General features: G+C 41.3%; 1 protein-coding gene across 1 annotated transcript in view; it reads right to left on the bottom strand.

The window, feature by feature from the left end:
• Kif6 (kinesin family member 6) overlaps nt 1-25012 on the bottom strand; it is a 240101-nt gene that overhangs the window by 172447 nt on the left and 42642 nt on the right. The window contains exons 4-6 of the mRNA XM_013029563.1: nt 20663-20810; nt 16115-16224; nt 2657-2786 (exon numbers count right to left, since the gene is read on the bottom strand). Coding sequence (XP_012885017.1) covers nt 2657-2786; nt 16115-16224; nt 20663-20810 — 388 coding nt within the window. The remainder of the gene's footprint in view (nt 1-2656; nt 2787-16114; nt 16225-20662; nt 20811-25012) is intronic.

Raw genomic sequence — 25012 nt, 5'->3', positions numbered from 1 at the left:
ATGGAACCTATTGGTACCAAATTAAAAAAAAAGTAAAAGCAGAAACAAAAATATCCAAAACCTGCCAGACTTGGTTTAAAAATAACCAAGCTTCACATAGGAAAAAAATGAATAAGTTAAACAAAAGTTAATGCATTAACTGGCACTATTAGTTGGACTTCTTCAAGTTTCAGTTTTTTAGGACACTATTATTAGACACATTCATCAGTAATAGGAAAAGACTTAGAATTGCAAGTGGAAAATATGACAGGTGAGGTTCACAAAGGCAGTTTCTCAGAACTTTACACAACAGCCTGAAATACTGCACGGAGTCAGCTGAATTTAATGTGTACTTCTGCAACAGCAAATGGCCAAGCTTTGAAACTACTAGAGATCACAGAGAGACAAGGCCAGGAGCCTTCTACAGGCCACTGAAGTTGAGGGCTGAGACAGGCAAGATTGTGGCCTCTTCTCCAGGGGCAGTCACTTCTGGAGGAAGGTCAGAGTCAGGGCAGGGAGTCGTTTTCCAATAACACTTGTGAATCTATGGTTTCTTCATATGGCAGATCTATAATCTGTTCTCGTTTTTGTTGGAAATGGAGTTTGAACTCAGGGCCTCACTCTGCTGCTTGAGTCACACTCTAGCCCCATATTCCATATCTCTTGGTTTGCAAATGAAAGAATGACAGGATTCTGCCTATGTTAAGCCTTTCATCATTTGTTTGTCCTCATTCTGTGTGTGTGTGTGTGTGTGTGTGTGTGTGTGTGTGTGTATCTGGGGGCTTGAACTTGGCCTGGGCACTGTCCCTGAGCTCAGAGGCTGGTGCTCTACTACTTGAGTCACAGTGCCAGTTCTGGCCTTACTTCCCTGCCCATGGTGGCTTTGAACTATGATCCTCAGAGCTCAGCCTCCTGAGTAGCCAGGATTAAGGCATGAGCCAATGGCACCTGACAGTTTGCCCTAATTCATAATGTGCTTTTATCTTTAACCGTCACCTACTATGACAAATAAGTGCATCAACGATCACACAGCAAGATATGGAAATCCTGAGCAAATAGAAAAATACAGCACAGCAAAATAAGACTTCTGAAATTTAAAAAGCCCATGTAAACATCTTTCAAATGAAAGATGCAATTTGACACTCCCTAATCTGTATTACATGTGGCACCCAAACCGGAGCTAGAGAAGTGGTCCAGTGTGTTGAAAAAGTATTAAGTTAATAAACAAGAACACAAAAGAAGGGTTTTGATGCAGTGACATGTCACCACCCAGCTTTCCATTCTGCACCCAAGGCAGTGTTACAGGGTGAGACAGGGAGGGTGAAGGTCATGCAAAGGAGGCTGGCCACAGACCACTTCCCCTCTGGGTATCCTAGTCTCTCATTCCACTTACTATCAGCCACATGGTGACATATATCTCCAGGAGCAGGCTATAAAAGAGAAATTGCAGCCTGGTGATGGTGACTCATACCTGTCATCCTAGCTACTCAGGAGATTGACATTTGAGGATCACAGTGCAAAGTCAGCCTGGGCAGGAAAGTCCGTGAGCTAACAATCTTCAATGAACCGCCAGAAAACTTGAAGTGGTGCTATGGCTCGAAGTGGTAGAGCACTAGCTTGAGTGGAAAAGCTTAGGGACAGTGCCCGGGCCCTGAATTCGAGCCCCATGACCGACAAGGGAGGGAGGGAGGGAAAGAGGGAGACAGAGAGAGACAGAGAGACAGAGACAGAGAGACAGAGAGAAATTGCCAGTGATGACCAGAATCTCTCCACTGGGGTCCTGATCTCAGACCTCTCACCATCAACACCACTCCCCCCATTCCTTTCCCCTCAGAGTGGCTGGAGGAAAACTTCATGACACTGCACCTCTGGTCAGCAGATCGTTAAGGTTTGGGCCAATCCCAGCTCCTGCCTCTCCTTCCTAGATCAAATGAAGGAACTCAGTTAAATGTGACTGTCAGACAAAAAATGGATGATTTTTGGCATAGCCAGATACTGCAGTAATACACACTTGTGTCATCTGTAAACACACAGAGCTTGTCCTGCGTTCTGAGTGTTGTTCTGAATTCCTTACAAATATCAATGCACCAATGATTGAAAATGAAAATATGTGGGCATGCCGATATGCGACTGGTCTGGGGTTAGGAAGAATGAATTGTGTATTTTTTAAATTTCAAAGGTTGTGCAAGACTTTTGTTACAATGAGGATACATTATGGGTTGCCACTGATTAGCTGCAAGGCAATTTGTATTCAACTGAAAAGGAAAACTAAAAGGCAGAAGACGGAATAAAGTAGAAAGAGCAGTAGGCTGAGAATCCTGAGGTCTAGATTTCAGTCACTGTGTACTAATTACATGACTTTATAGGAAAGCGTCCTGACTTCTGAGTCTAAGCTTTCTTGTCTGCATCAGGAGGTCTGAAAAAATGTTTTCCTTCCTTCCTTCCTTCCTTTCCTTTCTTTCCTTTGAGATAGAGTCTTGTTATGTAACCTGCGCTGGCTGGAACTTACCATTTTCCTGCCTCAGCCTTCCAAGGACTGAGACTCCAGGTGTGTGCCCCAACACTCAGCCCTAGATGAGCTCACTTGTGAGGTCCCCACTGCCTTCAAGATTCTATCCAGCGTCATGAGGTTAGCAACTAGAGAAGCATTTTTCTCTCATGGAGAGAAATTCCTTACCTCTGCAATCATTCTGTTGGTGTCCCCCAAGAAGAGCAAATTCAGAGCTTCTTCCTCGGTAGTTGCCTGGTGGAGTGACAGGTTTTTCAGGTGGATGTTCTGGTCTGGGTCTTCCAAGATTGTTACTTTCCTAGGGACATGGGAAGCAATCAGACAAGGAACTGTTGAGAAGATAAAGAACTTCAGGGTTTCTTACAGGTCAATTTTTATTTTTTTTTAAATGACATTGTAAGATGTCTTGAGCGTGTAAAATGGAATACCACACAAGATACCAGCAGCCCTGGATTAAGATCAAACACAGATGTTCCCTAGAGAGTATTACCAACTAGCCTTGAGGCTGAAAACACATCACACGCTTCTGAGTTAAAGCCACCTGCCACCGTAGATCACTGCCACTGTCAGATCATCAGGCTGCCTTAACATGCATATTTCTTACTGAGTTAAAGATGCAGATGGTACTTCCCTATCTAGATATCAGGAAATGGATTGTAGTGGGGTTTTGTCATAATTCGGTTTCGTACATGGGTTATACACTGATCCTTGTGTTGCATTTCTTATCACTTTTAATTGGCTGGACACTTCAAAGCTCATCAGCTTAGACAAGATGAGAAGTGGGGCCTCTGCCATGCCTTTAGGAGTTTTTTATTTTTTTCTCCTGTGTAGTTTTATCATGAATGTAAGTAAAACAACAACAAAAACAAAAAACCCAAAACCCCAAAAACACAACTCTTGCAAAGACTAATGCTGTTGTTTTCATTCCTGTCAGATCTGTTTCTCGAGCCTTTTCCCTTTTCCTGCTGTTCCATCCTTCCAGTCGGAGAGGTAGATCTGGAATTGTACTCATCTGCTACAGTGTTTACCTTAATGGACATTCTGGGGCCAGCAACATTTCCTCCCAGGTGGGTCCTAAGCCTGTTTCCTGAGCTGGCTGTGTTGGTGTTCTCCTTGCAGTCCTTTTAGGACATCCTGAAACCACACAGAATTCAGCCGGCATTGCCAGGCTCTGCTCCACAGGCCTCCAGATGGCAGCCCTGACGTCACCACACTTTCCTTCTTGAGTGTTTGACTTCTTAATTTTCAAAGAACTGTTACAGAAGGGAAGGTTTTTTGTTTTGTTTTGTTGTTTTGTTTTTTGTTCACCGATATTGCCCAAGAGTATCGCTTGCTTAAGTAAAACATTTGGAGTCGACAGCGATTAGAAAAGGTGGGCATCAACCAGCACAACTTCAGAAGAAAAGTAAATGGACATGTGTTAGTTTTGTCCTTAGAAAAACTTAGTTAGAATAGCTTCACAATGAAGATTCCCACCCCCCCATACTCTAATGTTGGCATCCTTCTGTTTTGCAAGGAGTTACCTAGCCTTTCATCTGTAATTTGTGAGCACTTAAAACACTAATTGCTGTAAGAAAATCTTGCTCTTGCAGCCCAGCTGTGATCAATGTGTCACTAATAATGACACATTTGCTGAATACCGGGCTCCTTTTTGTCTCCTTCAACAATGCTCACAAAGATGGAAAAAGATCTGTTCCCTTAATGAAAACAAGTGCAATTTATTTATTTTTAAAGAAGACTCATAAGTGAGCTTATTTAAAATGCTTAAGAGTTCAGAAAAAATGCTTGGAAAATATGAAGGCATTTTTAATTGAAATGGATGAGTTAGGTTCTATTTTTAGGAAACTCCTTTATTTCTTTAAAAGTCATTTCCATCCTAATCCTTCTGAAGTGTCCAAAAAAACGTTTGGCTCAATGAAATCCCCGGGCACATAGAAGTCTGAATCCTTTCTCAATCCACAAATTGAGGGTCTGAATATTTTCCCCTGTGAATGGTAAAAGACATCAAGTGCTATTGGATGATAAAAAAAAAACACGAGATAAATGATACAGTGAGGACACTAAACGTGACAAAGGAAGAGAGTTCTGTCTTTTTTTTTAGCATGAAGTCAAAGAATTCTCAACTCTGGAGCAAAGTCAGCTATGGTACATGTTGGGAGAACCAGACAGACGTAATAGCTTCTCTCATGCAAGTTCAGAGCAGGGAGGGGGCTCAGCAGGAACTAATCTCAGCCCCAACCTGAAGCTGAGCCCTAAGAAAAGAGGCTGGTGCTCAGCCACTGGGCATCGGATGTAGCTGGCTACATTTGAAAACTGTATTGTCTCATGTTGTCCATGTTCCATAGGCACTACCTTAACACACACACACACACACACACACACACACACACACACACACACACACACACACACACACACTCCCTAAGACTTGACTGGCCTGTGGCACTGTCTAGGTGTCAGATTTTGTGATTCTGGCTTGTCACCAAGTCTTAGGGATACTTTCTTCATCTTTAATGACTATGAAGGTAGACACCTAGGGAGGAGGTTTCTGGTTTCTTTGTCTTCCTTTCTTCCCATCTCATCTCAGACCTGGAGGAAGAAGTTACTAATGTCACTGGTCAGGGGTGAAGGCGCAGAGGAGCTGCACCTGTGGAGAACAAAGGTACTGAACTATGAGATGCCCGTCTTTCTGCAGGAAGCTCACCTCTCATTGACTGTGCTGCTGGCTGGTGGGCCCATAGCTAGGGACTTAGGATCTAACTAAACCCCCACGAGGTTCCATGGGGTTTTATATAATTGCAAGATTAAAACAATGCTTGTAACAGGAAGGACCTGTCATATTTCTAGCTACTGCCTTACTGAACATAGAAAGAGGAGAAACTGAGCAAAAATGGAACGCTAACTATGTGATCAATTATTGGTCAACCTAAGCAGGTAACTGATCAAGGATGGTATTAACGTAGAATACTTACAGGCATAGGTGGAACACGCTTGCTACACAGCACCAACAGCTTTTGGTGAGCCTACTTTTTTTTTTCTCCTACAGCTATGGCTGCTGCAGAACACATTTGCATCTAGGTATTTGCCCAGCTGTGTCATTTAGATCAAAATACAATTTTTTTTATTCACATGCACCTAGCTTTTCTTCATGTAACTTTTAACTGTCTTTGGTAACCCAACTGTATGAATTTGTAATCCATGTTTTTCTCACTATTATCTGATTTCTTGTCTATGGAGGTTTTAGACAAGTAAATAAAGTGGGGGTGGGGTGGGGAGGGAATTACGTTTAAACGTGTCTGCCTTCTCTGATATGTGTTTTTCTGCTACATGCTCATTGTGGACACCCTGGGCCCATTGGAATGTTGGGGAGCCCGTGTTCAGGGTGGGGAGGGCTCTTTCATTGTTGGCTTCCATTAATTGAGAGTAAGAACTTGGCTATTGTTCTTCCTATGTCTTCCAGTAAGCTAAAAAGAGCCTACAAATTCCTACCACGTAGCCAAATGGAAAAGATTCTCTGTTTACAGAGAAAATACAAAGCTTGTTTCTTCCCCATCATTAAGCAGGCTGGGTATACTTAACAGAACTTTTCCACTTACATATCCAAGTCAGAGCTATCAGTGATTTTTTTTTTTGCTTGAAATCTAAACATTTTAGAAACATTTTGTAGGGAAAACTATTCACAGGCCCATTCAAAAAGAATCAAATAAATAGTTTGGTGGGTTTCCATCTTGGAAGTAGGATGTTTATATAAGAAACGCTAATAAAGCTTTCTTTCAAGCCCATAAAAATTATAGTCAGAACCAAGTGGTGGACTCAGAACTCAGGAAATAGTTACTGATGTGCTAGAGGGAGAGGGAGAGAAGGGGCCAAGGAAGAAAGCAACTTGAGGAGAGAGACTTTTACGGATGGTTCTTACTTTCTCCAGCTTTGAAACAAACAAAAAAAATGATCCCATTGGTAACAGAGCTTGAAACACTCTCACTGTAAGAAGCTAGGGCACGGCTCAGACGCAGCTTCTAGAGCAAAATGCAAAAATGCGAAAATGCGAGGGCCGGGCAGACACATGGCTGTAAGATTTTGTGCAAAGGGGAAACCCACGGCCTGGCAGAACCCTAGCCAAGTTCACTACCACTTGAGACACAGCTCTAGTCCTTCTGCTTCTTAGCTTTTTTTTGTTTGTTTGTTTCCACACAGGGTCTGGATCAGTCTCAGACCATGATCCTCCTACTTAGACCTCCTTAGTAACTAGGATTATAGGCATGATTCAACATGCCCAGCACTAAATTTTGAAATATTAAGCACAGAATGTATGAGCCAAACAAAGCAAGCTTGGGTCTAATGCCAAAAAAGAAAAAAAGCTCTAAAATTTAGCTGGAAGGTGTACTCAAATACATCTGCATTTTCCAGAGGTGGAGACTATTATTTTGCATGTTGAGCAATTTCCCCAGGTTCCCAGGTGGATTTTGTACTCCATAGTTAATTTACCTTTTTTTTTTTTTTTGTCAGTCGTGGGGCTTGAACTGGGCCTGGGCGCTGTCCCTCAGCTCTTCAGCTCAAGGCTAGTGCTCTACCACTTGAGCCACAGAGCCACCTCCGGCTTTTTCTGCATATGTGGTGCTGAGGAAGTGAACCCAGGGCCTCAGGCATGCAAGGCAAGCACTCTACCACTGAGCCACCTTCCCAGCCCTCCACGGTTCATTTTAAGCCACTCCATTATGGTATCTTCAAACTTTGATTTCCTTTTTTATTTTTCCTAATCTCTGGGACTTGTTCTGGATCTTCTTTTCACTTGAGTCTAATGATCTTATCAGGTGAGCCACAGCATCACTTCTGGCCTTTTCTGAGTGGTTTACTGGAGATAAGAGTCTCATGGACTTTCCTGCCCAGACTGGCTTTGACCTTGGTCCTCAGTCCTCAGCTTCCTGTGTAGCTAGGATTGCAAGGGTGAGCCATGGGCACTTGGCTTTCGCCTTCCTTTTTTTGTTGTTGTTGTTGGTCATGGGGCTTGAAATCTGGGCTTGGGCATTTGCTCAGCTCTTCAGCTCAAGGCAAGTGCTCTACCACTTGAGCCACAGCGCCACTTCCAGTTTTCTAGTGGTTCATTGGAGATAAGAGTCTCACGGACTTTCCTGCTAGGGCTGGCTTTGAACCGTGTTCCTTCCTCAGATCTCAGCCTCCTGAGTAGCTAGGATGACAGGCGTGAGCCACCGGTGCCTGGCTTTGCCTTCCTTTTTTAACTCCCATTGTCACCAGATGCCCTTCATACTTCCACAGTTTTCTAGCTCCTGTCCATCTATGCCAGTTCCAGAGTGGCCATGCCATTCACGCATGACTCTGAATAAAGATCTCCAGAGGCTGCACCTGGGCCTTCACGTCCTTGCCTTCACACTATTTCCGCTTTGCTGCTCATACCTGTTCCCACTCAGGGCTCCAGACAGGTCTATGAACTATCACGGAACAAGCTCCAAGCTCTTCCGTTTCCCTGTCTTTGTCTCCACACAAATGCCACGCTGCCCTGCTCCACGTCCTGCCCCTTCACCAAAGGACTATGCCACGTGCCATCTCTTCTGTAGGTGTTTTCCGATCCCCTGCACTCTTGTAATTCCTTTCCTCTTCGAGTCCTTGCTATTCGTTGTCAGTTTTGTAAAATGCAGTTTTTCGTATTCTACCTGGTACAGTCTTATACGAGTTTTAACGACTCCACCCTGAGTTCCAAGAAGAGCAGAGACTCAGTTAGGACATTAGGTGCCTAGCATGATACCTGGAACAGAGCTGGGGCTCGGTGAATGCTGACCCTGTGGGTGAATTCATGTGACTAGATTGTAAGCCATAGGGACAGAGCCTACGCATCCATCTTTCCTGTAATTTCCACAACCCGTTAGCCACACTTTCTGTACTGATTTAAACTCAGCATCTGGCGATTTTTTTTTCCTTTGGGATGACAAATGATCAAAAGCAAAACCAAAAACAAGAACAAAAACAGGAACAGCCCACAACACAGCCAGGATTCCAATACTGGATGCTAGAGCTCACTTATTCTTTTACAGTAATAGCTACGACAGTCATTGGGATCGTCAATGGGAGATGCTTCCTTATTTAGAAATACTAAAATTGTACTGAAGTAGGGTGACTATTTTCTCTAGAGTGAAGACCAACAGTTAGACTGTTTTTCTTATGGCACGTGACATAAGACACTTTCAAAAGTAGAGGTTCTGTTTTTATTTTAAAGTACTAAATGTAGAATGGATTTAATATACACGTGTGTCTATGTCTCTCTATATAAACCTTATTTTAATATATAATTATGGATTATAGCAGTAGGAAATAATGTAGAAAAACCCTGTCTCCACTGTCCAGTTTTTCTCAACAAGAGCTCTACTAGCCGCAAGGACCCTGGCAGTGAGATTTCCCATTTATTGCCATTCTCTAGTGACAGATAATGTTGGCTTACTCTGCATAGATGTATTTTCCAATCTGTATGTTGGTTCTAATGAAATGTCTATTGGCGGATTTTGCCCAGCGTTAAACTGAATTGTTTTCTCGTGGTTGTGTTCTAAGGATTCTTTGTATAGTTTGGTTATAAATCCTTCATCAGAGGTCTCTGATAGTTAATTCCTCTCAGCTTGTCACTTAACTTTTTAGTCTCTTAACAGTGTCTTCACAGTACAGAAAAACTTACGTTCAATACAGTACAGTGTATCCTTTTCTTTTTCTTTCATGGATCATGCTTTTGGTGTTAAATTTAAAAATTTATTGTCAAATTCAAGGTCACCTAGATTATCTCCCATGCTGTTGTTCATAAGGTTTATATATATTGTACATTCACAGCTATGGGGCTAGGATGTAGCTCAGTCGCAAAGTACTTGCCTAGCAACCGCAACACCCTGGGTTTGATCCCCAGAAGCAGAAAAAGAAAAGACAAAAAGAAACAACCCATATTTTTTATATCTATGTCTTATTTCAAGTTTAGTTTTCTAAAGGTAGAAGGTCTGTGTTTATACTCATTTTTTCACATGTATGCACATATTGCACAAAGTATCTACTATCTGTGGAAAATACAGTCTCCTTTCCATTGAAGTGCTAGCACCCCTTTGTCAAAGACCAGATGGGGTTTGTATGGGTCTACTTCTAGGCCCATTGCTCTGTTCCACAGATGTATTTGTCAGTTCTCTTGCTAATATCACACTGTTCCAATCCATTGTACCTCTACAGTATGTAGCTTCTTGCCATTAAGCATGATGCTAATGATATGTGTTTTGTAGATATTCTTTATTGGGTAGAGAAAAATCTCCCTCTCTTCCTAGTTTGCTGAGAGTATTTATCACGAATGGATGCTGGATTCTGTCTAGTGTGGTTTTTTTTCATCTTATTGATAGGGTCTTATGAGTTTTCTTCTTTAGTATATTGGACAACAGATTACAGTAATTGGTTTTTGAATGCTGAATCATTCCTACATCTGTGCAATAAATCCCACTTGGTTATAGTACAAAATTCTTTTAATCACGGTTGGATTTGATTTATGGATACTTCGCTGAGGAGTTTCAAATCACATTAACACTGTAATGGACTCTAGTGGTCTTTTTCTTCTAGTATGTTAACTGCTTTCTGTGATTTGGATAATGATGGTCTTGCTGAATGAGATGGAAAGTATTCCTTCTGCTTCTTTTTTTCAGAAAAGAATGTACATGCATTAGACTATTCTATGCAGATTATATCATTTGCATAGAGGTATGGCTTTCTTTTTTTAACTTGGCACCATTGTTTTCTTAGCTTCTCAATCATCATCTGGAAAGAAACATTCTTAAGTAACATCACTAAAAAAACAGCTCTGATAAAGCAATCACGACTATATATCATAAAGCAGATACACAGTATTTTACACTCACAAATGTATGAAACAGTACAGTCCCACATCTATAACACGGGAGGATACAATTAAAAAGGCATTATTGAGACTTAATTCTACTTTTCCAGCAGAGGACCCAAAGGAGGGTATGTAAAACAATGTGCTTTCTCAGATAGGGTTTCCTCCCATAAGTGGAACAATTTTTCCCCCCGTTGGTTGTGGGGGCTGAACTCTGGGCCTGGGCACTGTGTTCAGCTCTTCAGCTCAAGGCTAGTGCCCTACCACTTGAGCCACAGTGCCACTTCCTGATTTTTTTCTGCTTATATGGTGCTGAGGAATCGAACCCAGGGCCTTATGCATGCAAGACAAGCACTCTACCACTGAACCAACTTCCCAGCCCGAGTGACACAGTTCTAAGTCCTTACTCTCTTAATGAACATCAGCTATACACCTTTACAAATAGGGGAGGGGGAACAGGAAGGAAAAAAAACCCCAAACAACAAAACAAAAACCATACTCTGCCTCCACTGCAGTCATACAACGATGATTGAAGGAAGGCAAGCAAGACTCAACCTAACAGTATTTGACTGTGTCTGTTAAGTCTGAATGGTGAGCACTCCATAGAAGGAGATGTCAAAGTAGCCAGGCACTGCACATTGGGACACATTCAAGGATACTGACATCTATATTTAATCATCTGTTCGAGGATAACTGGTGCTGGCCACACACAAACACACACACAGGAAGCTTGCTATTTTTATGACACAGTAATTGGATTGAACACAATCAAAGTTCAGTGGTAACTGATCTTCCCTTCCTGGGTGAGTGAGCAGGTGGTTTTCCTTCTTTCATCCTGACATATATGCCTTATTTCCTGTTCTTACTTTATTGCAATGGCAAGTATTTCCAGTCTCTGTTGAATAGGAATGGCACAAGTGGACATTCTTGCCTTGCTCCTGCTCTTAGCGACACAGTTACATGGGACATCAGCAGTACACGTTTGCAGATGCTCTTTAACAAGTTGAGACCATGCTCCTCTATCCTCATTGAGGTTTCTATCATGAATGAATGTCAACTCCTCTTTCCCCAAACTTAATACAATTTTCTTCTTGGGCCTGTAGACGTAGAGACGACACTGATGGATTTTTTTAAATATTGACTTAGCTTTGCAATCTGTAATAAGTCCAATTTGGTTGTGATATATACTTGATTTTTGCATTTTTGTATCCAACTGGCAATGTCTGCTAAAAATGTGTGCACATATGCATTTGAACTCATGCTCTTGCTGGTGCTCTACCACTTGAGCCATACCTCCAGTCAAGCTTTTGGCTAGCTAACTGGAGATAGTCTTCAGGACTTTTCTTCTGGGATTAGCCAAAGCACTATCCTCAGGTCTCAGTCTCTTGAGTAGTTAGGATTACGGATGTCTGGCCTTTTTGAGAATGTATGGGCCTACTATTAGTCTGTAGTACATTTGTTGTTACTGTCTTAGATACATTTGGGGTACTTTTGGTCTGGTTTTGGTATCAGGGCTATGCTATCTTCATAGAATGACTTACTAAGTATTTTCTTTTCTATTTCTTGAAAAAGATCATGTAAAACAGTTTGCAAAGGTCTGGTAGAATTCTCTTAAACTATCCTGGCCTGGAAATTTTTTCTTGGAGAGCTTTTAAATTATGAATTCAGTTTCTGTAATAGCTATAAGATAATTCAATTATACATTTCATCTTGGCAGGATTTGGGCTAATTATTTTGATTGCTAATTTCTACATCAGTATTTCCCACATTTACTCAATGATACAGCAACATTTGCAAAGAAGCAATGGACTTTAGTCTGACCTTATATATACAACATCCATATGCAGTGTATGAACAAAACATCTAAAACAAGAGAAAGGGAAAAACCCATTAAGATGGAAGAGAAAAAGAAAAGACAAAATGTCCTGAAGGTAATATTTGAGGAAGCTACATCAAACAATGGAAAAGAAGCTGTTGCTGATGACTGTTACCATCCAACACTGAAATGACCTTGCACTTAATTTTATACAACTAGGTCCAGTATAAGAATACTGCAATTTCCCACTGTTAAACTGTTATTGAAATGCAAAAGGAATCAAATGTGTATACTGCTGTTATCCCTTTAATGAATGGTTGCTAGGGAAGAGAAGCCAAAAGATACTTTGTCAACTATTTTTGCAAAGCATTCAGAGGGTTTGGGACACTCTAGCTCCTAACAATGAAATCAATGAACTAGCGAGATAGGATTTTGGAGTTAGAGCTTGTCCCAGATCTAGACTGTGTGAAATCAGATTAACAGAGCATGCTCTTAATCCAATCCGGGAACAGCAAAAGTCACATTTCATTTCATTCTTTATCATCTTAGTAAAAGGAAAATCATTCTACCCACTCCCTAAAACCTAGCAGACTCAACAGCAGTCAAATCCCATTTTCCCCAGACCAGAGGACTCTACAAGTTTTGAGATGCTCTGGGATTTCAAAGTGTAAAATATATCTGAAGTAAATTAGTGATAGTCATAGATGTGAGAATCCCATTTATTAATATATTTTTATTTTAATGGGATTGCCTATCATGGAATTACAGTTCAAAATATAAGAACATCCATGGGGGTAGGAGGGTTGAGTGGGGAGGCGGGGGGAGGATGGGATGGGAAGGGGAAACAAAGGAGAAGGCTACAATGCTTGATAAGAAATGTACTCATTATCTTGCCCATGTAATTGTAACTCCTCTATACAGTATTTTCACAATAAAAAAAGAATATCCATCAGACAGTGTGTGTGTGTGTGTGTGTGTGTGTGTGTGTGTGTGTGTGTGTGTGTGTTGTGCGGTGTGAGAAGAAAAGCTAGTCACATTTTTAGAGATGAACACCAAGAATATCTACTAAGTAGCAAGCACGCTGAGAACACAGAGTGAATTAAGGCGCTGTCCCTGTTCTTTTCCAAGAGTGGAACGTCAGGAAGTATCTGAATTCCTTCTGATTTTCATTTTTTAAGCAAAGAAAAGTCACCAAATAAGTCTTTCCCTGTGAAGATCACTAATACTTTTAACTCCAGACGTTGGAGGCTGGAAGGCCACTAAGTATTATTTAATCCAATGCTTGTCTTTTATAGACAGAGAAAAACACAGAGAAATGAAAGCATTTATCAAAGATTATAGCCGAGACTGGAATCTAAATTTCCTGACTATCAATCAAGTACTCTTTATGTTACAAGTCCAATGGCTTTTTTCCTCCTCCCTTCTGCCCATAGTTATGCAGGATCTAATCATGCCAGTTAGATTCAGATGAATAGAACTCAGCCCCTGTTCTTCTCCCTCTCCTCTCTCATTTTCTTTTCTTTTCTTTTTTTTGGGGGGGGGGGAGGTCCGGTCGTGGGGCCTGAACTCTGGGCCTGGGCGCTGTCTCTCAGCTCTTCAGCTCAAGGCTAGCGCTCTACCACTTGAGCCACAGCGCCACTTCCAGCTTTTTTCTTTTTGCTTATGTGGTGCTGAGGAATCGAACCCAGGCACTCAGGCATGCAAGGCAAGCGGTCTACCACTGAGCCACCTTCCCAGCCTGTCCTCTCTCATTTTCAAAGCATCAGTTTAATAGATAATTTTAAAAATTATTAAAGATTTACCCTGAAATAGGCAATGGGGTCATTACCAAACTGTGTAATTGTACCTCTGAGAAATTTAGTATCCATATAAACATCAGCATGATGTTCATAGGCACCGAAGTTATATGCAAGTCGTCATCATCATCATCATCATCATCATCATCATCACCACCATCATCATCACCATCATCATCGTCATCCACTCAAGGTTTCTGACCTTTTAAACTAACTTCTTAATATTCACAGCCTCAGTGTAAAAATTGTGACGTCTCTTTTGCTGTGCTAACATAGAAGTGCAAATATAGAGATTTTAATGCTTACTCTACTGCTAACCAATTAGTTGTGCAACTCTGGGAAAGTCTCCTCAATCAGCACAGTGAGGAGAATCCCATCTTCCCCGATTCAGCTTTCTTTTCAAATTCAACCAAATCCAAGGTTTGCTTCTTTCCATATTTCTTGGGTTCTTTTCTCCCTCTCCATGCTAGTCTGAGCCAAACTCTTCTACCTGGGTTAGAGTTAGTCTTCAGGCTGTTGAGTTTAGGAGGGACTCACAGAAAGCAATTACAAACAAGATTTAGTCTAGAGATATGTAGGACAGATTGGAGCTAGAAAGCTAATTAAGAAGTAGTTAGAATAAAGACCAATCTCACACAAAAAGTCTGTCATTCAAGTCCTTCCAGAAAAGGCCTCCATTGGGTTTTTCCAATGAGCCTTGTTTCAGGCCAGTGGGCTGTAACAAAATATAACCTTGGCGTGTGATTAAACAAACAAACAAAAGGCTAGAAATGTGTCTCTCATACGCTCTTGAAGCTGGCAAGATCAGGGCACCAGTACAGCCAGGTCAGATCTGTGACAGCCACCTTTCAGATTGCAGACTCTGATTTCTCCTGGCATCCTCTACGTGATGGAAGGCACAAACGAATTCCCTTGGGCACTGACTCTACTTAGGGAGGCTCCACCTTCATGAGCCAATCACATTTCACATCCCACGGGCCCCAGCTCCTGATAGGTCACATTGGTGACGAGGTCTCCACACGGGCATTGCAGTGGGATATTGGGACTACAGCATCCTCAACACACAGCCTTCTCAGGCACATACCCGTGTCTCATATCACATCCTTCTTGTGGAAGAACTTTTTCCATCCTCCATAATGTTTATTCTAACAGGTTTTAAAGTCATTATCTTCCCTGGGAGCCCTTTCCTTCCTCTTTATTCTTCTGCAAGTATTTAGAATCCAAAATAACAATTTCATTTCCCAACTTGCTCTCACAAATGTTGTAAGCATAAAAGAAATGATATGCAAAAACTCAGCCAACACTAATGGGAAAAATATAGAGTACAAAGATTAGAAATTATTTCTTCTTATCTTTTGCAAATTAAAATAACTGGTTGTTGATCTTTCTTTTTATTGTTGACCTTTCTTACAGAGGATTGATATAATTTTTTTCTCAATGATTGCAGAATAGTTAATAAGGATATTAAAAAACCTTTTTTTTCTTGGCCATAGGCAACTTTTGATATATGAAGATCTTACCAATTAATATGTCTAATTGAGGCAGATACAAAAACAAGCAGTGAGAAATGTTAATAAATGAGGGCAGAGTGGCTTACTCCCTTAGAAGATAAGCTTTGAGGACTACTTCTATTTCAGTGTCAATCTAACTGATTAATAACAATCCAGCTGAGTGATAATCGGAAATGATTATGAGTGTTGATGCTAATGACAGAAGGGAAGGATTTGGGCAAATTTTCAATTTCTCTCCTCATTCATATTCTCAAACTCTAATTGACATACTTTTCTCCAGAGAAAGGCCACAATTAGAGGAATTCCTGGGGTTTGTGAAGAGGGGTAGAGTAACAGTGTCCTATCTCATCAATGGTCAATGTACTCAGAATGTTCTCAGAGTCCTCTTGCTGTACTTATGCCAACTCCAAAGGACATTTTCCCCCAAGAAAGGGGTTCAAAAAAATTTTAGTTTCTCTCACTACTGTCCATTTGACATAACAGAAAAAAATAACCACTATATTTTACAGAGAAATTCTGTTATCCAGGATTTTGCTAATTATGATTGAGAACAGAAACATACAGTGTTTCAGAGAAAACAATTGAAGGGGAAACATCTGAAAGCAATTTCCCCCCATTCTTTGTTGTGGGGCTACTCACGGCAGGTCTTCCAATCTGGAGGCTTCATGTCTTGGATCCAATAGATCGTAACCACACTCATTGTAGATTTCCAAGTAGGAAATGTGTGTTGTGTATATTTTGCTGCTGTCCTGATTAGAAAAGAGAGAGAGAGAGATTATTTAATGACTATAAATAACAATTCTGCTTTTAGAGAAAGACGAACACGCTTATCCATGCAATGTCTTCATAGATTCTCTCCTTTCCTCTTGACTTTTATATGGTTTACATTTTCAGTTCGTGACACTTTCAAGTTGCCATTACCATATGCATGAAGCTTTTTTTTTTAATGGCCAACACCCACGATTACAAGTAACTTCAGTCTGTTATTTTTTTTATTGGTTCCACATTATACATAAAATGTCAATAGACACTTACAATGAGCCAACTTGGTTGCAGAACTGTATAACACACCATCTTTTACTTTCCAGACCCCCCCAAAAAAAGTTAGAGAAAAACAAACTTACATTCTGTGAATAGAGTATTTGTAAAAGAAAGTAGATCATTACTTTGGTTCCAAAATTTCAGTAGCAAAATAGTTTCCATCTTCAATCATAATTCCTTTTTTTACTTTTCTAATAAAAAATACTTTTCTGATGACATAAATAGAAAATAATGAAAGTAAGTTCCAAGAGACAAAAAAATTGGCTTTGCTCCATCAGACAAGAGTTCACTGCCTATCTTTTGTTTACTCTTTTATTTATTTATTTTTACTTTGGTTTTGTCCCAAGGGGGAGAGTCAGGGAATACTCAGCTCCTGGTTAGATAAAAGGTATATGCTCTTCTCAAGGCTGAGATGAGATGGGCTTCAAGCAGATGAGTCTAAAAGTCAAAGTTATCATTCTTACTCTCACTTCTGCTAACAGACAAAAGGGACCTGATCTCTGCAAGGTGCAACATAGCAGGTATTCTCTTTCAGCTCTTCAGAAAGCTCCAAGTTCAGTTTTCTACACAAAACATCCTATAATAGTGTCTTTTTGTTCCTACCCAAATACCACCACTTCTATTTCTGAAAATGTTATCATGCTATGCACAAAGGCAGAACACATTCAAGTCTTCCGGCCAGAAGGCTGGCAGGCATGGGAGGAGATAATGACCGCGAACAGTCCTTACTGACCTCCACTCACAGACAACACAATCCATTTAGAAGGAGAGAGGACCAAGTCATGGAAACCAGGAAGAGGAGGGTGGCTTGAAAATCAAAAGCTAAAATCCAGCAGGAAGTATGATTCAGGAGTCTAGAGCATCTTCCTGGCAAGCATAATGCTATGAGTTCAAACCCCAGAACTTCCAAAAACTAAACACCTTGTCCAGTCGAGGCCTAGTTTTCATGCTTAGGCCTCAGTTTTCATACCCATTAAAGTAAGAAATGAATAAACTCCTATGTCTTTTTAGTTGAAAATGAATTATTCTTTGGTCCTCAAATGGCTCAGACTATACCAATACAGATGACAGTGCCTTCATAAAAACAATGTGGAATGAAAATGGAGGCAATTCTTTGCTCACATGTGACTACCCTGAGCATTCAAGCTGTGGCTGAACCTCCATGTGGTGGTGTTCTGTGAAGATGAGCACAGATGCTCAGCCCAGCCCTGGAAATGCTACTGCTGGGAGGGCTCTTCGTGATTTCATCAGATCTACACGGCTCTGGCTTGCAGCTCGCTTTAGTACAGGTATCAGAGACAGTGAACACAGGACAGATTCTGTGTGGCTGTTGGTATAATTCAGTGTCTCCCCCACACACACGCCACGGAACATTCCAGGGAAATCTGTGCCGTGGTTGATGACCACACTCCACTCTTCCCTGAAAGCTTTCGGGGCTCAAGAATCTCAGGTTCCCTTCCCTAGGACTCTATGTCCTGAAGCCCATGTAGTTCTAACAGTTACCTGAACATATCTGAACTAGTCCCCAGAAATTACGGTTTGCCACTTCAGCAAACAGTTTCTGAGCTCTTCTTAGCATCAGACAAACTTGTGTTTGGACACTGAATATTTCTACTGTGTGGTCCAGCACATGATCTTCATTCAGTTCTTCACTGTGAGCACACACCAGGGAGTAATAATCCAGATCTCGCAGAATTACTGTGACAGAGAAATGAGGCCCTGCATTTGAAATCTTACCCGAGGTGTGTGGCCTACAACAGGTGCCAGTGAGCCACTGTTGCTCCTGCTGCTATTATTATTGCTGTTGGTGGTGTTTTTAATTACTAAGTCTACAAGACTCCAAGTGGAGGATGAAGTATGCGAACCCCAAAGGACAGAAAGAGAACAACAGAAAGAGCAGCCAACTTATATGTCAGTCTGCAGTCGAGTAACCTTCTTCCAGGAACTAGAATAAACTACAAGGAGTGGAGAAAACATCAGGTCTTCTTCTTGAGATGAGAGGGGTAAGGCCTCTGGCTCCTCTAGCCTGGGTTTTTCTGGACTTTTACTGGCATACACATTCAAAATCCACAGAACAAAGCTACCTTTCCTTGCTTGCCAGACTGTAATGTAACACACATGTTTCCTGCAGACATTTTTCTCTTTTGCTCCCCAAGCAAGTGTGAACCTCACAATACTCAAAAAATAATGAGCAGTGACTTCTAAAATGAATGTGATCAATTCTCTTCTCTTAAGAAAGCAGTGACAATTTGCTCTTCTCGCCCTCACAGGCATTTCAGGACCCATCGGCACTGGGCTCTTAATTTACCTTGAATTAAAGGCTTTGCACAAGTCAAATGTTGTCTTGAAGAGAGCTCCAGTGACTGTCCAATGCAGTTAAAATAAGCAGGCTGGCTGGGCACTGGTGGCTCATGCCTGTAATCTCAGCCACTCAGGAGAAAAGTGGAAGTAGCTCTGTAGCTCAAAGTGGTAGAGCGCTAGCCTTGAGTGAAAAAGCTCATGACTGACAATAAGTCTGTAAATACACTGTGTTCTAGGATGTTCTAGGTCCTTTCACAGGTTACTTCAGCTGTACATTGCCAATCATTTTTCTCCAGGGGGTTACTTGGGACTACTCCATATGGGAAATCTAACAATGAACCTCATGGGTGAGAAGTTCTTGGGAGATATTTCCATGTCCAGAGCTCTACGTTAAGAAGTTCAACTGAATTAGAGAAGTTGGCTTCATTTGTTCTGAGAGTTTCAAAGGCTTATCTGAAAGTGGTCGGGGATCACTTTGGCACATGCACGTGTATGAGTACACACGGCTGTGGTAATAACAGTCATGCACTGTCGTGCACTGTGCATCTGCCCCTTCTGGCCTCTCCCAGCACATCCAGAAGATGCAGGCCAGGTCAGTCTACACCAACTCCATTGATAGTCCCAAGACCACAGGCTTTCCTAGTAGGCCACAGCAATAAAAACTACCCCAAATTATATTCCGACTTTGTGAAATGTGAGAGTCGAACAGGTAACGTCAGAAATAAATGAGCAACTGAAAAGAAGAGCTTTGGCCACGGACCCTCCGTCATCCGCGCCCCTTTCCCTTCCACATTCTCTGGCTTGCAGAGCTGGCACGCTTGAGCTGGCGAGAGATGAGCTGAACTAATGGATAATTGCTACTTTATGGATGGCAATTAGAATTATGCAGATCTCAGCGATTTCTTCTCATCTTTGCAACTCAAAATGCAAATAACCTACAGAAAGAGGACTTTTTGGAGTGACTTTTTTCGTTAAATGACCTAGTTAGGACATTTGTTATAAAGAATATGTGCAACCCAGGAATTGCTGGAGCTAGAAGAGATGCTGAAAAGTCCCTGCTTCCACAAGGTCAAGTGCCTCATCTGAGAGCATTTGTTTAAAGACAACCAAGAAAATAGAGCGAGCCTGAGCTGTCAAGACAGTACATGAGTATGGCAACATGCGCTGGGTTTGGTTTGACAGACCAGCTCAATCCCAGGACTGAGCGACAGATGCACTGTTTTTTTATGGACCTAAAAGGCAATCTTTAACCAGAGGCTCAGCTTTCCAAACTATAGAATAGGATACTGACTTTGTTGGTTGTGTTATGTGTTAGATAGTGATAAAACACTGGGCATATAGAAACCCTTGAGAAATGGCAGATCTAATGCAGCTGGAGAACTCCTCTTTATAATAATCATGTTCATCATAGCAAGGTTTGTTCTTTGATAAACTCCTCTGGCTTCTTAAAAGCTACCACAAAATCCTTTCTAAATGCTTTAATGGCTACAAGAAAGGCCTGGTGTGGTAAAAGGCTCTGCCACAGTTTCTTGTTGAGAAACTCCAGCTATTAATAAGGTCTGAGCTGGTAAAAAGGTGTCATCTGCTCTTTTAAGCTCCATGGGTGTGTATGATATGGAACCGGAGCCTTTGCTGAAGTAGCAGCAGCCTTTTAGTGAATAGGAAGAACCTTAATTTCTACTTCTCCAGCAAAATCCTAACCTTTCCTTAAATGTAAAGGCCAGAGTTATTAGGCAGTGATACTTTTTCATGTAGTTACAATATGATATAATGTCCTAGCACATTTCCTGGCCACAGTAAATGTGTGCTGAATATATCAAATGCAAAACGAGCTTCACTCTGTACCTTCTGTAATTGCTCAAAGATGTAGGATAGCGTCCTTGGGATGATGCCTCTGTCGCTGTAGCGCTCGGCCCCACCCGTGATGGTGAATGTCTTACCACTGCCCGTCTGTCCGTATGCAAAGATGGTACTGTTGTAGCCTGCCAACACACTGGAGGAAGAGAGAGAACAATCTGAATGTCAACATGGTGACCTGCATCCATATGAGATGACTCGTACGGTAGTGATCTTACCAACACTGCAGAGATGGTACAATTGAAATACTTCATGATGCAAGTATCTAGCTAGTATTTACCTTTTAATCTAGGAATCTCAGCTCGTTGGTATGACAAGATAACTGTAAAAGAATTCGATCATCTTTAATATTTTCTTCCTATTTTATTACACTAAAAGTGAGTCAAGGTATATGTTCATAAAGAAGGTCTGGGTATGCCGCACCTGCAATCTGGCAAGCCGTCTACCTGGCATCTGGTACCTCAGATGATGAGAAACCATCCCTTGAACACCAGGTGTACACTCCATGTGCTGCTATAGAGCACCAGGTATGTACTCTGAGCACTACTATACAACACCAGATACACACTCCGTGTCTTCTACATATCTTGTGTAATTCCCCAGCTAATGTTGAGTACCCACTGAAAATCCTCTAGGACTCTCCTCCCATTTCTTTCTTGGAATGTCTTTGTGCTCGAAGATTACTGGTTCCCATGTGTTCTTCAGGCCTGCCTGGCAGCCCAGAATCTGCTGGTGGTCTGAAGAGCCCTGGACCTTCTCAGCCTTTACAAACCACCACCTGTAACATAGGCCTTTAAAGATGCACATGACATGATGCAGGCTTTGAACACTGAGTCTTTCATCTCTGCTACAGAGAACAGTAAACTCTTGGTGCTTCACTGTCTCTCTTGTTACAAGGGACTCCTTCATCTTCAACATGTTTTCATGGAACCAGCTACGATGATGTCAGCTAATGGCACCCATATTGTGAGTTTTTTTTTCTTTGTAAATAGTTTGGCTCCTCCGAGATCTTTCTTCATGGTCCATGCTGAGATCCTTTCTCTTCTACTGCTATGGAGAGCCTGTGAACCACTCTCTCATGCCTGCATGCTGAATGACCTGTTCTTACAATGTCCAGTCAAAACACACTGTGGGGCACAGAGCTCATTATCAAGTGGTCAGTTATATCCTTGGAATCTTACATAAGAGCAAACTAACAGTAACATCTTCAGCAACAAATCAATGCATGTTTTTTTTTCCTCTGCAAGTAGGTATGCAAAATTACAGGGCTTAATACAGGGAGGAGGCAAAAAGTATCAAGGCTGTGATTCAACTTCGACTTTTGAGAAGCGTGGTGATTTTTCTTCATGTATTTTGGCATGGAGACAACATACTGTTGAAATTTCTCAGCCTGCAAGACACTGGACTCACCAAGATGCATTTAGGTGGATGATGACAGAATCTTTTTCCTCCACAGAATGTTTCATCAATAAAACAGAAATGTCTCATTGGCAATGTCATTAGAATATAGGGTGTTTCTTAGCCATAACTGTTCTAGGTAAATGAAGTCTATAACTTTAAAAAGTAGACCTTAAACCTTTTCATTCTTTATGTGAAATTTTCTAAAACACATTAGGCATTATCTGTCTTGGAAAGCAAAAGAACACGAGCTCATGAACACTTTCATTTTAAAAGACAGAGCTAGCAAAGGGAGTCCAGGAGCATGTTCCACTGGCACCCACTAGTCATTACGTCTGCTTTTTTTTAAATGTGTGAATCTTTCTTTATGCTGAGGGATGTCTCTGCATATCTGCCCCTAATATGAGCACCCCCTACTGTCATTGGCTATAAATGGAAAACCAGATGAACAGCCTCCCAGAAAACTGTGTTACATAAAAGGAAAGTGGGCTACACACACACACACAACCGAAACAAAAGAAAACACAAACTGCACAGGGATGTGGACAAGCAATTGTCTCCAGCTCCTTTCTCTGGAGGTCTTTCTTGCATTTGCTGTTCACCAGGCCCCAGGCAAACTGAAAGTAAAGGAAGAGGAATGGCGGTGGAAATCCTTTGCTTCATAAGAACAGTGGCATTAATGACAAAAAAAAATCATCAAAATTACCTTTTCCAAAGCACCCTAAGACTTACCCAAAGGTGTCCAACAATCCAAGAGCTACTTATTTAAGAAAATCACCCTAAGACTTACCCAAAGGTGCCCAACAATCCAAGAGCTGCTTATTTAAGAAAATCACCCTAAGACTTACCCAAAGGTGTCCAACAATCCAAGAGCTGCTTATTTAAGAAAATCAGCTGAAATTCAATGTGAACAGTGTCCTGGTATTTCCACGTGCACATGCCCAGCCCCCTTCCCCAGCTCCATGGTGGCCTTGAAACACGGTAGGCCACAGGAGCTGTGGAAACCCGCGGCCTAGCCATCTTAAGATGGGTGAGTACATGTTTGGAGCTCCTCAAATGTCCCTGGTCCCAAGGCATTGTCCTTCTCTGACCTTTCTGGAATCCCTGTGGAACAGCTCCACCTAGGGTGCCTAATTGTGGCCTAACTCAATGCCCACTCTGTGTGGGGCATCCTATCCTCTGGGTGTTTGTGGCAAACAATCAGAGGCAAGTGCTCAACCTCAGAGCTGCCTGGGCTGTAATGCCAGTGAGTCAGGCAAGAAGATGGCCAAAACCTACAAGAGAGATCTGTGGAATCAGCTGTGAGAGACATTGGGAAGCTCTTAGTGAGGGAAGCTTCCGGGGTAAGATGGAGGCTTGGAAGCATTTCCTGTGAAACTCCTCTGTACATGAGAAGAGTTGGGGTAGCAGAGGAGAGAATATAGTCTGAAGAGAGGAGGCAGGTGAGGGGGGGATTTGCGGTCATAAAAGAGGTGTCAGGACAGCCGATGAAACTGTGTACTTTAAAAGGTAAAATTTGGGGTGTGGGAATTATATCACAACAAAACTGCTCTAATAAAAAAAATGGAAAAGGAAGAATCTATACCAAATGGTTAGTAACGATTGTTTACTGCCTTTTGTGTAGTGTTTTTAAAAGACAGAAAAGGGGAATCGTAACAAATGAAAGAAATAAGAAGTGAGTGATAAACTTCATTTTGGTGAGAAATATTTCTGGATTTCCTACCATGAACAATGCAGGCTACTATTTAATCCATCACAGCTAGAGACAGTCCTGATATGTAAATAAATCAACCTTTATAAACTCAGAGGTTTGATGATTACATTGTATATCTATTGTGGAAATCCTCTCCTTTTTGGGAAAAAAGTCTTTTCTCTGGGAATTTAAATTGTAAAGCGAAGGTATTTTGTCAGTTCTTATCATTTAATATCTGCATGAATAAAACAAGAATAAAGCTTATACCCTTGGGGAGATTATAAAACGATACATACTTACCACATCTCATTTCCTCCTAGAAAAATACAAATAATTTTTAAGTGAATATTATTCTTTGTTTAACCAGGCCCAAAGTAGAAGATTATCTAGACATATCTGCATAATGTGAGACTTCATTTTCTTTACCCTAAGTGAAAAGGCTTTACATATCTTCTTACAGAGAGTCTAAGTCAGAGTAACCCAGAAAATTATTATTTTGATGATAATTTAGTGCACTAAAACAAAAGGCTAAATTCTAGCCCCTGAAATTTAAAGGGATGATACTACAGTTAGGAAAACAAAAAAGGAAACAAACTAGTAGAATGCTGGATTTGGTCACTGGTGCCACTGGAGACCTTCCACCTACCTTCCAGTCAGCAGAATTCCCACTAAGGTATTTCTGAGAAACAGAGAAACCATGGTCAAACAGCTGTTGAACTCAAGACCAGCCTGAATTCAGAGACTCATGCAGAACTGGCTTCATTTGTGGGCATGGGACAGGTGAGGCGGAACCCCAACCCTTAGCTTAGTCTAAAATCTTAGCCTTGGGAAAATTAAGAACCAAAGGAAAAATGTATATTTATATTTTGCATGTTGCTGAAAGGAACAAAATGAATTAAATTCATTCAGAAAACACAGTCCAATTAGTACTAAGATAAATTTTGCTTAAGACAATGTGTGCTGTATTTATGTTCAACATGAATTTTAAAAAATCATTGCTTGATATCAGGAAGACAAATCTGGGACCAGAGTGAAAATAAAAATTTCCTGTTTTAAATATACAGTTAACTCCTTTACCCTCAGATTGTCTTCACAGTTCTGAGAGCTGAGAAGCTGAAACTCCCTTATATTGAAGTGATTAGGACAGTTCTTTTCAGCCCACAGTTGCCTTCCTTTTACAGCCCTATGAGCAGGGTGTGTGTGTGTGTGTGTGTGTGTGTGTGTGTGTGTGTGTGTGTGTGTGTGTG

Source organism: Dipodomys ordii, unplaced genomic scaffold, assembly GCF_000151885.1.
Source record: "Dipodomys ordii isolate 6190 unplaced genomic scaffold, Dord_2.0 Scaffold120, whole genome shotgun sequence".
Classification (NCBI taxonomy): Eukaryota; Metazoa; Chordata; class Mammalia; order Rodentia; family Heteromyidae; genus Dipodomys; species Dipodomys ordii.
The sequence above is the reverse complement of the archived record's forward strand: the minus strand, read 5'-3'. Positions and strand labels throughout refer to the sequence as shown.